A 15574-nucleotide genomic window follows, 5' to 3' on the forward strand; every position below is an offset into this window, starting at 1 on the left:
AGTAAGGCAAGGCTGAGGGGGACATTTTGTCAAGGAAACTAGCTACTGTCAATGCCCCCATACACAGGCCAAGAAGAGAAATAGAAAAAATGAATTGCACCATTACATAAGAAAAGTAGTGATGGTGACCAACAAAAATAAATCCATGTTCCTGTTGGAGGGTGGGGTAGAGTTCCTTGAGATTACACTTGGAAGTACCTCCTGGTGAGCTGTGTGCAGAGGCAGTTTTTTACCTCCAGAGGGCAGTCTCGCCCTCCGGAGGCAGCAGCCCTGAAGTTCACCAAAATGGTTCCCATCCCCTTAAACCCACTTCATTTTTTTTTTAATTCCCTTGTTTTGAAAGGCTTTGCTGAATAAGCTTTGTTTCTGAAGAAATAACAGTTTTCACAACACAATGGTGACTTTTGATCACCATCCCATTCGCTGGGTGTGAGCTGATGGGATTTTTGACTGATACGATTCTAAGCCAAAAAAAAGCTTGCTTTAGGGTTGAGCTGCAAGCTTGATAGAGGTGACTGTGTAGCATCAGCTCTCTTTTTTTTTTGAGATATTGATTAGATCTAGTATATTTGCTGATGGAAAAACCTGCGAAAAGCAGGTTATAAGCAATAAGTGCTTTTGATCTCATTTTACTATAAAACAACATGTTAACCTTATTTATATCTCAGTGATAGAATTACGGGTAATTTTCAATTTTTTGTTCTTTTAATTTTATCTTGTTGGTGAGATTATGGATGGTTTTTTTTAAGTTTATTATTATTATTTTAGCAATCTCTACACCTAATGTGGGGTTCGAACTCATGACCACAAGATCAAGAGTCACGTGCTCTTCCAACTGAGCCAGCTTAGGCACCCCTGGGTGGATTTTTAAAGTCTAATTTCTAGTTTATCCTTTTTAAAAAATAATTTTTGTGGTACATATACATGAATGTCTTTTTATAAAAAAGCATTTAATATCATAATTGAAGCCAATCCCTTTTGATTACCTCCCCACTCCAAATGTTGCAATTTGCTCTATACCTCTCCAAAACTGTAAGAATTTCATCCATATATAACAGTGTTTTCAGTGCGCTTCTTTGGTTAATATAATTGATTTATGCAGTATATGTTATTATACAACTTGTTTTATTCATTCTTGGACATCATTCCATGCAAGTTCATGTAAATATACATTGTGCTCTTGTAATAATGCCATATCTTTCCTATATAAAAGCAAGAAGAACAATTCCAAATTAGTCTCATTTTCCCTAAGAAACCGTTAAGACCGGGTGCCTGGGTGGCTCAGTTGGTTAAGCGACTGCCTTTGGCTCAGGTCATGATCCTGGAGTCCCGGGATCGAGTCCCGCATCAGGCTCCCTGCTCGGCGGGGAGTCTGCTACTCCCTCTCCCGCTCCTCCCTCTTGTGCTCTCTCTCTCTCTCACTCTCTCTCTCAAATAAATAAATAAAATCTTTAAAAAAAAAAAAAAAGAAAGAAACCGTTAAGACCTGATACTATACACTATTTTAGGTACTTTAAGACACATATTTGAACATGTCTGAAATTGGCATATGTCTTTAAATCAGCGATTCTAAACTGGATGAAATACAGTGGAAGAGTCCCTTACCTTCTAGCCCCCTATCTTTATATATATATTTTTTTAAACAAGCAGGGTTTCTAAGAACGTCCCCTTATATCACTTGTATCCGCTTATTTATCTTTATAATATTCCTCTTAGGAAAGCTAGGGACAATTACCAGAAGACTCATCTTATAACTGCAGAAACAAAGACACACTTCTTCCAGTGTTGAGACTATTAAGTGACAGAGATCAGCCAAAAGTTATAAAAGCTGATTCAACTTTCTAGTCTCCTATATACCAAAGTCCTGTAGTGCAAGTCCTGGGCTCACATCTTGGCTCTGCCAATTTTTTTGCAAGCTTGTTGTAAAATACACCTTAATACATAAAAACTTCCAGCTTGGTGGTCACAGAGCTGTTACCATTATGAGTAGCTGTTACTATTAATGATTATTACTACTATTACTCTTGTAATTGTTTATGTCCACTTTTCCTATCTACTTATAATGAATGCAGCTTAGAGCTTTCTGAGTTTTTTTAATTATTTATTCAAAGACCAAAAAGGGTTGGAAAATATCTTCTGGCCCATTATAGGTTTTGTTATAATTTGACATCCCACCACTATTTGCATGTTTTTAAGCTTTATATAAGCAAGCAAAATGGAGTCTATGCCTTCTGGGAATATACAGTCTAAAACGCATCAACTGGTTGGACAGCTTTGGAAAAGACCTGGAAACAATTCCAAGCCACAGTGTCATCCTTTGGATCCCTCAGAGGTCAAAATTTAAGGAAAACTGTTTATATTCATGAATTTTACTGAGGCTCTTGAGTAAATAAACAAATACATGCTCAAATATTAGGAAGTCCATAATTTAGAAACAGCACTCAGAGAATATGTAACCCTGTACTTTTTAGAAAGCTGTATTACTGTTCTTTGTGTCTGTCTGATTTCATGAAACCAGGATTTTTCCTCTTCTTGACTATCTAAAATATTTCAGATACCACACTTAATAAGAATTTAAAGATTAATATATTAAGTTTCACCTAGTTTTTTACCTCCAAAGGTACCAGGTGGTATCAGTTTCTTGTTTATCCTCTCAGAGATATTTTATTTATGTGTGTGTGTGTGTGTATATTTTTAAATTTTAAAATGGCTATATACTGTACTCACGGTTATGCCCCTTGTTTTTCCATTTAACGTCATGTCTTAGAAATTGCTCAAAATAAGTTTGTAAAGATACTCTCCATCTTTTGTATGGCTCTCTTGTATGTTATTGCTCAGTTTAAATTAATTTTTAAACAACACCTTGCTGGACCTCTGTAGGTTGTTTTGAGCCTCTTTGCTATTACAACCAATGCTACAGTAAGGGACTTTATACATGGGCCATTTTTCACATGTGCAAGTTTACCTTGATAAATTCTTGGAAATCAACAGTCTGGTTCAGAGGCAGATGCTTTTATAACTTTGATAGTAATTGCTAAATTAACCTCATTACCAGTTGTAACAGGTTATACGCCTACGGTCCATGTATGACAGTAACTGTCTCCCCAACAGTGTGTGTTATTGAACCTTTCTCTGACCTTCTGTTTAATCCTTTTTCTTTGCTTTGTCCTCACAGAGGTCAGCAGAACTGGCTACAGTTAGATCACCGAGTTCTTGACCATGATCTGCCCAAGAAACCAGGTGCCACCATCTTGCACTTTGCTGTGAGGTACGTATCCATAGAAACATCCAGCATTCCCACCTCCCTTTAAAAAAAAAATTCTGGTGATCAGATAGAGAATAAAAAAAGAACAGACCTATCAAAACATTATTGTGTGAAAAAGATTCTCTACTGTCTTAGTCTGGAGACGAAGTTGCCATAGATACTATGTAGAACTGTTTTCTTTGAAGATGAAGGATAGGATCACCTTCCTTTATTCCTCAAAGTCCTTTGGATCCATTTAAAGCTGGAAAACATAGGTACTTTGTTTTAATACCTAAGGCTGTTTTCAACTCAGCATACTTTAGGATTTTTATAATTTGAAATATGGCAAACATTTACTACACGTTATGAACATTTCCTAGAGACTGTGGCAAGAATTGAATTTTATGCAATTTCACCCCTCCGTTTGAATAGAAGATAAAATGCAAACAAATGCTCGTGGAAAGAATTATCTTAACAGCGCAGAAATCTGGGCGCCTGGGTGGCTCAGATGGTTAAGCGTCTGCCTTCAGCTCAGGTCATGATCCTAGGGTCCTGGGATCGAGTTCCGCATTGGGCTCCCTGCTAGGCGGGGCGCCTCCTTCTCCCTCTGCCTCTCTCTCTCTCTCTCTGACTCTCATGAATAAATAAATAAAACATTTTTTTAAAAAAAGTGCAGAAATCTGAATTCAGCTTGCAGTCAGAGAGATTGCTGAGAAGGATGTAAGGAGTCCTTGACTTGTTCCCTGGCTCTGCTTGGGCAGGTCACTTACCCATTCCTAGGGGCCTCCATACATACTTTCTCTGGAAATGGAGGCATTCAACTCAGTAATTTCTTAAAGCCATGATAGGAATAGTTTTCCACATGAAATACTCACTCTAAAATAAATAAAATGTTATGAGAAGTAACACCTGTGTTCCTGTACCTAGCTTGAGAAGTAAAACATTCCCAATTTTGCTGAAAGCCCCTTTCTGTGAACCAACAGCTCTTTCCCCTCTACCTGAATTTGATGATAAATTTCATGATAAGTTGTTTTCCTTGTCTGAAGCCAAATCTGATAAAATAAGCTAAGGTCGTAGATTTTCCATGAATCCAAATAAGTTTTCATAAAGCTAGATCAACCTAAAGAATGTCTCTGTATTCTGAGCTTGTGTTATTTTTTGGATATTGAAATATGCTTTGTTTGAGGGGCCTGGCTAGCTCAGTTGGTAGAGCATGCAACTCTTGATCCCTGGGTTGTGAAGTGTTTGACAGTTGGACAGTTTAGTTCAGAGGCACATGCTTTTGTAATTTTGATAGCTTACTTAAAAAAAGAAAGAAAGGAAGGAAAGAAAGGGAAGAAAGGGAGAAAGAAGGAAGGAAGGAAAGAGAAAGAAAGAAGAAAGAAAGAAAGAGAGAAAGAAAGAAAGAAAGAGAAAGAAAGAAAGAAAGAAAGAAAGAAAGAAAGAAAGAAAGAAAGAAAGAAAGAAAGAAAGAAAGAAAGAAAGAAAAGAAAGAAAGCAGGAAGGGAGGGAGGAAGGAAGGAAGGAAGGAAGAAAAATGATTTGTTTTATGACATAGTAGTGGAAGCTTCTTATTATGATTACCTGGCAAAATCATGTTGATTTACACAATTTTTTTTTTTACTTCATTTCATTTACTTCAGTCTGCTCCATGAAACCCAAAAGTATGGTAATAAGATGTCCTACCTTTTTTTTAAGCACTTTTTTTTATATGAATTGTGATTGTCGATGGTAGCTGCTCCTAACTCAGGAAATAAAGTACTGACAATCCCCAATTTGTTTTTTGCTTTTTGCTTTGGTATCTGGCTTAGAATTTCTTTAATACCACCAGACATATTTTTGAAACCCAGGAAGGAGGTAGCATAAATGGTGATTTGTCCAGGAGCATAGCTGGTGTGGAGAATTGCACGGAAATCCTAAAGAAAAACATAGGAGTTTCCTGGAAAGAGTATGACATGAGTGCTTGTGTTCATGGAAATGGGAGGAAAAGACAAACAAAAACTACAAGCAGTAGGAAAAAGTGCATATTAGTCATTAAGCAGGGGTCAGAGCATACGGAAATTTTAATCTTGTGTGTGAAAAATGGCTCAACATACGTCAATAAATTTTTTCACAAAAGATTATATTTTGACTGTAAACATTTCAAATTATATGAACTTACTCTCCCCAGCCTTCCTCCCTCCCCTCCACCCCTGACACCCTTCCCTTCTCAGAGAAAAATAAGGATGACGTGTTGCTTGGTGACTGACTTTGTTTCTACCTGGAGATTTCTCCTTGTGTCTGTGAAAATCCACTTTGTTTGCACTTTCATAACTTAGGGGTCCAGTCTCCTATGAAGCACTTAGGCTGTTTCCAAATATGTATGCTTTAATGCAGGCTGTGGTTAAGATCCTGGTATTTACATCTTTGCACACACGTGTGTTATCTATGCGGCATAACTAGTCAGCAAAATCCTGTGTTTGGAGAATTTAAACAAGTACCATTTATTTAGTCATCCGATTGTGAACTCCTCTGACAGCTGATATCTGGTCTAGTTTTGGTCTCAGAAATACCAGGGGGAGAAAACTCTATCTTCCCTTCTATTCAGTCATTCCTAAGGTGGCCCTATCTTCTGGAAGCAGGTTCCTGAGATGCCGGAGCAACCTGCTACTTGTTCCCGTGAGTTTCAGCACTTACTTGAGCATTATCTCGAGTGTCCCATAATCACATGGCGTGACTTTCCCTTAACTCCTTGCGTGTTTAAAACCCTTATCAAGTTCTTAATTATTCACTTAATTTTTCCTCCCAACAGTAGAGTGAGATCATAATAATCTTTGTTATTATTCCAATTAAGTACTTGCTGTTACTCCAGCTTAATTAAAGAGGTGATAAAGCAAAAGCACGCAGAGAATTAAGTGAACTGATGGAGGTCACTCAGTGGAATGTTGTTCTTTGGAGGGCTTACGAAGGGGGTTAGAGGAACCCCTGTGAAGTCTGGTGCTTCTCAGAGGGCCTCTAGCCTCTTCTTTGGGGAGAACAGAACTGTTGGTGAGACTTACAACCCCACAGACACCACCAACAACCCTTTTAGTCATTGAAGAATAGAACCAAAGACAGCTTTTGATTCTATTTGGATATCGGTCACTACAGGAGCCTCCGGAAATACACCAGACCTCTTTTTTTTTTCTTTTCAACTGAAGTATAATTGACACATACTGTTACATTAGTTGCAAGTGTATGACATAGTGATTTGAGGAGCCTATACGTTATCCTGTGCTCACCACAAATGTAGCTGTCCTCTGTCACCGCACAATGCTCTTACAATACCATTGGCTGTATGCCCATGCTGTACCTTTCATCCCTGTAACTTCTTCATTCCGTAACTGGAAGCAGTCACCCAGGTGCAATCACGAAGTAGTGAATGCACAATGACAAAGGATTCCCCGCAGTGGTAGCACATTACAAGGATGTGCATCACAGTTATTTTCATTGCAAACAGTTAGAAATATCCAAATGCCGACAATGAAGGTTAGGTTCAGTAAGTGATGGCATTCGTACAGTGACCGATTGGTCACTTTAATAAAAGAGATTAGTCTGTTGTTTTTTTTTTAAGTACATTGCATTTCAACGTTTCCCCACAGAGAGAGGGGGTGCGTATCTGAATCATCCTAGGAGTTTTTCAAACTAGACAATCATACCCCTCCAAGCCCCAAATCCCCCACATTCCTGGCCCAGATTCTGATCCAGTGCACTAGAGACGGTAAATACGCTCTTGTTCAAGTTGGTTGTGACAAATAAAGAGACATCGGGATAGAGAGTGAGTTTGCAAAATGCTATAAAAAATATAAAGAAATACAATTTTTAAAAAAAATTGTAGCGTTTATGACAAAGAAAAAACCATTCAGTTTTGCTCTCAAGAAGTTCTCTCTCTATGGATATGTAGCATTAACCCTGTGGTAGGCACTGGGCTAAATATTTGACGTGCATTGTCTCAGTGGGTCCTGAGCTAAACACTGGGGTCCTGCAGCTCTGGGAGAGGGGGTGACTTTCTCTTGGTTAATTCCCCTCAGGGCACAGGGAGCAGCTCAGAAACATAGGCTGCTTCTGCATGGAAGAAAACCCTGAAGGTGAAGGGCGCTTAGTGTTCCCTTTATGAACTTCAGGATTAAACCTTTGTCTTCAGTTACAAAAGCTCAGTGATAACGTGCTAAATACACATGTGACACTTGGGTATATAGACGCCCCATAATTTATTTATGCACCATAATTCATTGAACCAATTCTCCATTTCCATGTGAGTCCAAACTCCCCCAGGTTGCTGGGGGACTTCTCCGGGCTGGGGGGTTGTTATTTGCTGCTGTAAATTATCTTCTGCAAACACATGGGCCTCTTTGGTAATGCAGCCCAGATGTGAGCATTGGAAAAGCTTGATAGTGAGTGAGCACGCAAGCATTTAAATCAGAGAGCTGGGCCTTGGCGTGACCTCACTGGAAAAGCTCCCATTCCATCACGGGAGGGCAGGCGGAGGTGGCTCAGGCTGGTACCACCCAGCTCCACACGGAGCAGCATCTCAGCGTCTTTTACTCCCTTCTTCTGACTACTTGTTGCTCCCCCCCTCCTTCTCCCCTTCTGGTCTTCCCTCTCCTGCCCCTTTTCCTCCTCCTCAAGCCCACTCTGCTGTGCCCTAGGGCTGTAAGGCATCACTCAGAGGTACCCCTAAAGCATCATCATCTGTGACACTCAGGGCTGAGAACTCCCTGCATTACTTGGAGAGTTCTAGGAGAAATGTGAGGGATATAAGGGAAACTGCTACCTTTCTGCCAAAGTTGTTGCAAACCTGGAGCCTTTGAAAAACTTGAGAGTGCTCTCAGCACCCCCTGTCCTGGTTCTGGAACACTCAGCCTTTAAAAAGGGTTAAACTCGAGGAAGCGTCATAACTGTAACCTGTGGGTTCCCATCATTCCGCCTGACTTTTTTTTCTTTTTTTAAGAATGCCAAATATATGAAATACAACACAACAGGTAAAAACAAACACACAAAGACTCTGGTGAAAAAAGAGATTTGTTCATATGGAAAGATACCCCCAATATATTCAAGCAGATCACAAAGCATGTGTGACATGATTACACTTAAATGTGAGTAGGGAGAAAGTTTAAAACGTTAACAGTAGTTAATCTCTGGATAGAATGATTCTGGGAATGATTTTTTTTTTGTCTTTTTGTTAATCTATATATGTATTTTTTTCCTTGATAATGAACATATTACTTAAGCATTTTTTTTTAATGCAAACAGCAGTTAGGCTCTGGGTGGAATGATTATGAGAAAGATTTTTTTTCTTTTTGTTAATCTATATATATTTTTTCATATGATGAATACATTACTTAAGCATTTTTTTTTTTAAATGCAAACAGTAGTAAATCTCTGGGTAGAATGATTATGGGAATGATTTTTTTTTTTTTTGTCTTTTTGCTTATCTCTCTATAATTTTTTTCCTACAATGAACACATTACTTTAAGCATTTTTTTTTTAATGCAAGCATTAGGATTGATAAGAGGAAGAGAAATTGGAATGTTTGTGAGTGGCTAGCCATGAGTTATTTTAAAGCTATCAAAAGGTAGGTAACTTACAATAAGAAGAGGACAGGAAAGTTTATCTCTTCGAGGAAGAATGTGATCAAAAGCCCAGAGGAATAACTGATTCCTCCTACTATGGGCCCAGCAGAGGCTCTTTGAGGCAGATATGTGAGGTCAGCTGGAGCTCTGGGCCAGCCACCACACTCCCATCTGAGCGGGCAATATCCCAGAACATAAAGAAGGTGACTGTTGGTTGCCTTAATATTGACCATGAGCTCCTAAGAGCATTAACCCATTCTTGACCTTCCAGGCACTTGGTCAGAGGCCTCCATCTGTGAGGATCCGACATCCTAATTCTTACAAGAGATCCAGAAAGACACAGAACTTTTCAAAACTCGTGCTCAATCCTGATTCCAGTTTCTTACAGGATTATATTTCTCAATGTGCTTTCTGATCAAATATCAGACACTGTGGGAATCAGCTCACTCTCCTCCATAATCTGTCCTCAGGGTGACATCGAAAGGGCAGAAGGAAAGAATGAGTAATGTAATGAGTGCAAAAAGCTGTAGCGTGCAGAAGTTAAAGCTTGGCCTTTAGCACAGAGTTTAATAGGGGCCCTTCTGACATTTGGGGCAGGTAATTCTTCGTCGTGGGAAGCTACGCTGGGATGTGGGATGGTCTCAGCATCCTGGGCATCGACCACCCAGATGCCAATACACCCTCCAAGTCAGGGTGATCCAAAAATGTCTTCCATACTGCCCAGTGTGCCCCACTCTGCCCACTGAGAATGGGTGCTTTAGCATCGCTCCTGGATTCGAATCCCAGTTCTTCCATTTATTTGCTCTGTGGCTTATTTTCCTCATGTGCAAAATGGACCTTGTTGGAGGATTAAACCTGTAAGAACATATCATGTAGACCCTCAGTACATGTTAACGATTATTATGATATAAATGACAGAGACTGCCTTAATCACATATGGAACGGTTAAAAAAAAAAAAAAAATCCGTAACATGATATACGGTCTTCAAATGTGGAAGGTTTGGGACTGTCTGGCTTAAGTCAGACCCATTCACATTTGCCCTGGGTGGAAGATCTCATCGTTTGTCTTTGTCATTCACAGTGCCGGCCATCCCCCGGCCCCCATCTCCCTTCTCCTGCCTCCCTTCCTGCCTTCTTCTCAAAGCCTGCATCCCTATTTTGCTCGTGGAGGATGGGAGCAGGCTGTTTTGCAGTTTGGAAGGGAAGAAGCAACACTTGGACACTTAATGGGTTGCCTGGGACAGAAGACTTCCTTGGACCCCTTTCTGACAGGTCACAGCAAGGTCCTTACCCTCCTGGGCCTCCAGCCCTTCCCCGGGGATCTCAGAAAGAGCCACACCATGGGAGTGAGCAACAGGGCAGGTTCCTACAGACTTATCTGGAGGGCCCTCCCTGGTTCTCCTAGAGATGCCTGGAAATTTGGAAGTGAGGGAGCGTCTTTTGGCAGGGAGCACATAGTGGAAGCAAACTGTGCTTTCCTTGGGGAATTCTGTCAGACTGCACCCCTCCCAGAGATGAAAGGAGCATCTGGGACTCCCACGAGCCCTGCATAATAGCTTGGAGAAAGTACAGTATACTTCAATTACACTGCTGGCTTCTGCATGCATCATAAAGTGAGACGATGAGGTAGCCGGGTCATTACAAGCAATGAGCAGAGATCTCCCTGCTCAGAATGTGGCCTGGGATCTGATAGGAATCTTCTTGGGCCCGCGGCTGCGGTGAGTGCCAGAAATTACCCGCAATAACTGACTGAAACCCAGAAGGAGGCCCTCGCTGGACTCCACTCACAAGCTCAGCATTGTTCAGAATGCGAAGTCATTAAGCAATTCTTGCCCGATTCCCCGACTTTGAAGATATCACGGAGACATAAGGAAGGCCCTGGAAAACTAAATATGCTCAGTTGGCAGAGAACAAGTCATAACTGGTCAGAAAGACTTTTGTTTCATGGCATTTTCCTGTTCTGGGTCAAATGGACACTTGGGGAGCACTTTGGGTCCAAGAGAGAAAGAGCTTAGGAAGGACACTTGCTAAAGTCTTAAAAAAGCTTCCCGGCTCAGTCACTGCCTTTTATTATAGTGCCATCTATAGAAGAAGAAGAAGAATCTAGTAATAATGCCCACCACCCATTGGCTGCTGAGCGGCATGCCCCCAGCTATATTGAGCACATTTAAAACATCTCATGGCTCTGGGATGTGGGGCAGGTGAAGCAGGGGAGCACTGAGCAGCCGGACGGCCAGCTCGAGGCCCCAGGATGAGGCTGTCTCCCCAACTCCATGGTGTTGACTTTTGGTCACAATGAATAAATGCCCCAAGAAGAAAATATTGGCCACCTACCCGTAAGTGACTGTTGAAGAACAGCCCATGTCAAACAACTCCTGTGTTCTGCCTTTTGGCATATCTGTGTTGTCACTGGGCCGACAGGCCCACCTCCTCCCCAGGCCATCTTTTTCACATCACTGAAGTTCGATGTTCTGGTATCGTTGCTAAACGGTTAGGTGACCACCCGTCCCATCAGGAAGGGACAAAGACAGCCAGTGGGGGGAGCACACAAATTAGAGGAAAACGTCTCCAAGCAAACTCTCTTCTCAAGAAATTGTACTTACTCAGCTGTAATGAGGTTTGTCTCTAAAACATATGCCTAGTCCAAAAGCCTGAGCTCATTTCAGGGCTGGAAATTGAACCGGGGGCTTAAACTTCACAAAATCTTGGTGAAATCACTCACAATAAGTGTGCAGAAAGGAAACAGTATCCTTTTACCAAAAAGGGGGCTGAAACAAAAGGTCTTTATTTTATGAGTCTGGGAGAGTTCGTTTTATTTCATTAAGAAGCCCTAGATTCTGTTTTCACTTCATGATACATGTTGATAGGTGTGCCTGGGGAGTTATTCTCCCAAAGGACGATACGCACTTTTCATACACTACATAAATATGAAGTCATTACAATGGCCCCCTTGAGGGAGAGAGAGGATTCTGAATTGAGAGAGCAGGTAATCAGATGCCAAAGAAGAAAGGTAGAAGGCAACAGGGCAGGTCGCCAGAAAGTGGTGGGAAACAAGATAGGGACCTGTTTACTAGAACGAAGGTATAGTCAGGGGCTTGGGCTTCAGAAACAAGAGGAACCCAGTTTCTGGTACAAAGCTATCTGTTCAGAGCTGGGCAAGCCACAGGCTGATTTGGGGCTGAGCCACCCAGCCCCCTGCATGTAGGTTCTTAAATTCTTGAAGATTAGCAAGAGGACTGGTCTGGCTATTATATCCTCTCCCTGGAATGGCCTTCCTCCCTTGGCTACCTGGCGAACTCATGCATTCTTTAAGACTCAACCCAGTTGTCCAAGGGGACATTTCGTGTCCTGTGTCACTTAGTGCTATGGATCTCAGCTTGGCCACCTTCTCCCTCTTGATTCCTAAGCTGAGTTCACTGCATCCCTCCTTCGGGCCCCATGGCATTGTGTGCGTGTTACCTTTCATTGTGATTGTTATTGTAGGAAAGCATTCTATCACATGGGTGTGGAATGGGAACTTTGAAGTCTGACCGGCCTTAGTTCGAATCATGGCTCCCCCACTTCCTGCCTGTACGGCTTAGAGAAGATGACTTAGGGACACCTCCATCTCTCTGTTTCCTCGTCTGTAAAATGGGTTCTTAAGTCGCTACCTGTGGCGTCTGGTTGTACTGAAGATTAAGTGAAACGATTGTTGCGAGTGAAATGAGACAATGCATGGAAGGCGCTTCGCGTCTGGCTAGCTGTAAGCAGGAGCTCAGGAGATCCTAGCTGGCACACTGCAGCTGCCCCTTTCAGGAAACCTGCCCCCGTTACCTCAGTTGACAGGGATAAAGTACCTGTAGCAGCAAAGAGCAGGCAACTGCCACCACCACCACCTAGTTGAACCGGAAGGTCCTTCAGGATGCAGCCATTGAGTTAACTGGGGTGGAGGAGCGCGCTCCACCCCAGAGAGGCTCCTTATGTGGGATAAGCGGTGGCCCAACCAAGCCAGGGACCCTCAGAGGGAGTGAGAGAGAGGGAGGCACTGAGCCGAAGCCACCAGTCGGAGGAAGAAGGGCAAGTCAGCTGCAGGAGCTGAGGGCACAGAAGCAAGGGAGTGCGCTGAGCGACACAAAGCCAGGGGGCCCCTGAGGCTTGCGGCCGCCACTACTGGAAGGCTGGGATCTTAGACTCAAAGTTGGAGTCACTTCCCCTAGGTCACAAAGCATGACATTCCAGAGAATGGGTTTTTATTAACAATTGTTAATATTTATTGTTTCCTATATATGACTTCCTTTAATCCTTTCAAGAGCCGCCCCCCCCAACGATGAGCTGAGTGCAATCATGACACCCATTTTAGAAGAGACACAAAGAAGCCCATGAACTTGCCCAAGGCCACACAGCTAATAAAGGATGGAGGAGGGCGTCCCTATCTTGATCTTTCTGATTCCGAAGCCTGTTTTCCCCCAGCCCCACATTCTCCTCCCTGTCTGAGTCCTTCACTTTCCTTTCTCACAAACCAGCCATCTTCAGTCCTCATTAATCTCACTTATGAGATAAACCCTTGTAAGGAAAAATATAAAGGATTTATTCTCTTTCTGGAACTCCCCTTGATGATTCAGCATTAGAGGTGAAATTTTTCAAATGCTTTTGCCATCTCCGTGATAAAATCATCCATGGTCCTTTTCAGTTTCATTTATTTATCCAACATTCTGTCCATATTGGAGGGAAGGGAGTGGAGAACAGATGCCCACCGCCTGTCATGATGGTGCAGAGCTAAGGTCAGTCTCCCCAGCCACTTTAGCCCTGGTTGATCTTAACTCTCACCAATCAGAGAGCAAGCTTCTCTTCCAGGAGCCGAGCTGTGAGCTGTCTTGGGGCATTAGGTCTCTTCATGCATTATTCATCAAGCGAGGTTCCAAACTTGAGAAAAACTTCTGTGCCTCTGGCTGGCCCGCTCACCCACCCAGAGCTTAGCGTTCACTGGCCAGCCTCATCATTAGGAGATTTTGAAAAAAGACAGAATTGTGAAGGACTCCCCTCCCCTCCTTACAAGGGGCTGTCGGAGCTCTCCTTAGAGTGTGGACTAAAGCCCAGGGAAGGGGGTGGGGAGAGGCCTGGCATACTCTGATTTGCATGACAAAAAGTCCAAGGTTAAGTGCTACTGAGGGCCTGGCTTCCAGCCAAGAGAAAACCCTGGCCTGGAAGGATGACCGGGAAGGAGCAGGGTGTCATTGAAATTTGCCTGGTGAATGCAGGCAAGGTGGGTCTGGGGCCCTCACACCCTCACACCCGCCTCAAGTCTAAAAACCAGAGCAGACATGAATGTTGCATTATATAGTTCTTAACTCAGTCAACTTCTACTTTCTACTTCTGCTTTTGCCTGGGCTTTGTTTTGAAGCTGTCTGAGGTATTAGGAGCCCCCAGAATGCTTGTGTTCAAGAATGATCAACACAGATAAAGCTGGGTTTGCAGTTAGGTACCATTTGCAGTTTGCAGGTAGATACCATTTTGGATTCCTCTTGAATTCATCGTCCAAGACACAAAAACTTTATGTTAAGAGATTTTATCTGCATATATGCCTACATTCATATGCATGTATATGTACATATATGTAGACATACATATGTATTACAGATTTCTTTTAAAAGGGAAAAAAAGCACAACTGTTTCCTAGTTCCTCGTAATCGTTTCTGTTTTGGGGAAGCTAAATGAGGACATGACATCATGCTGAGAGAGGGAAAGAAATCTGAAGAACCAACTTCTGTACTGTTTTTCAGGTTTTACATTGAGAGCATATCGTTTTTAAAGGATAAAACCACAGTGGAGCTGTTTTTCCTGAACGCAAAGTCCTGTGTGCACAAGGTAAGATGCCCCATTTGTTATATTCGGTGAATGACTCCAGACCGACTGGAGTAGGGGGGACAGTGGTATTGCCTAGACTTTCATGTTCAAACAAAGAAAAATGGCCATAATCTTTCCCACTGCCATAAAAAAATACAAATAAATTTAAATGAAAGCCAGCTCTTCTCAAATTCTGAGTGAGAAAGACAGCCATCTGCAGGGAACTCACGCTCACAGACAATTACCATGGCCTTAAAGGCAGCTCGTACTCCACACAGAATATTCCAGAAAGACACAAAGGTGGATTAGTCAGATTGTGATTGAAACCTCAAAAAAAGTCATACTGGAAATCTTGTTTCATAGAGTATGCCCTACATCTCTCATAATTCAAAACCAATCTTATTTAGGGGCTTCTGCTCAGAGCCACATGTTTTAAAGCAGTGTCTCCATTATCTGTGGTGAGGGACAGGTTTTTCCGCTTTATTGTTTTTTATTTGTATCCAATCTTTGGAGGACACACTGCTTTTGTAAAATACAGTAAACATGAATTGCTAGAGAAATGATCCCATGCCCGGATGTCAAATTGCTATAAAGCATTCTCAATTTTGATCTTACCTCCTTGCAGACTATCATTGTGTTCAAGGTCCTCTACTCTGGCCTTCTCAAACCACACCTTGGCCAAGGCAGGGAGTCTGCGAACCTAGATATGTTCATCTGGAACGAACTTCTCCATTCTAGGTTATAGTCTCAGTATTCAGGATCTCAGAGCCCATGCCCACTTCCAGGGCCAGTGGGAGCCCCTTCTGTCCAGATACATCACCCCAAATCTGAGGGGTGCCCAGGATTGCCTGGCCTAGAAAGATAAGGGGGGCAGACTATATATGGGTTAGGGAACTTACACTGGTACATTTCCCTT

At 42.3% G+C, this 15574-nt stretch overlaps 1 protein-coding gene across 4 annotated transcripts in view; it reads left to right on the top strand.

Annotated features, from left to right (window-relative positions):
- Window positions 1-15574, top strand: part of FRMD4B (FERM domain containing 4B) — a 253901-nt gene that overhangs the window by 138575 nt on the left and 99752 nt on the right. For 3 of the 4 annotated variants that reach the window (XM_034997613.1, XM_034997610.1, XM_034997611.1), the window contains 2 exons: window positions 3176-3268; window positions 14595-14679. In XM_034997613.1, the coding sequence (XP_034853504.1) occupies window positions 3176-3268; window positions 14595-14679 (178 nt within the window). Of the gene's footprint in view, window positions 1-3175; window positions 3269-11092; window positions 11172-14594; window positions 14680-15574 lie in introns of those variants that run through there. The other variant, XM_034997614.1, reaches the window with a different exon arrangement.

This window comes from Mirounga leonina, unplaced genomic scaffold (genome assembly GCF_011800145.1).
Source record: "Mirounga leonina isolate KUSES-001 unplaced genomic scaffold, KU_Mleo_1.0 Mir_94, whole genome shotgun sequence".
Lineage (NCBI taxonomy): Eukaryota > Metazoa > Chordata > Mammalia > Carnivora > Phocidae > Mirounga > Mirounga leonina.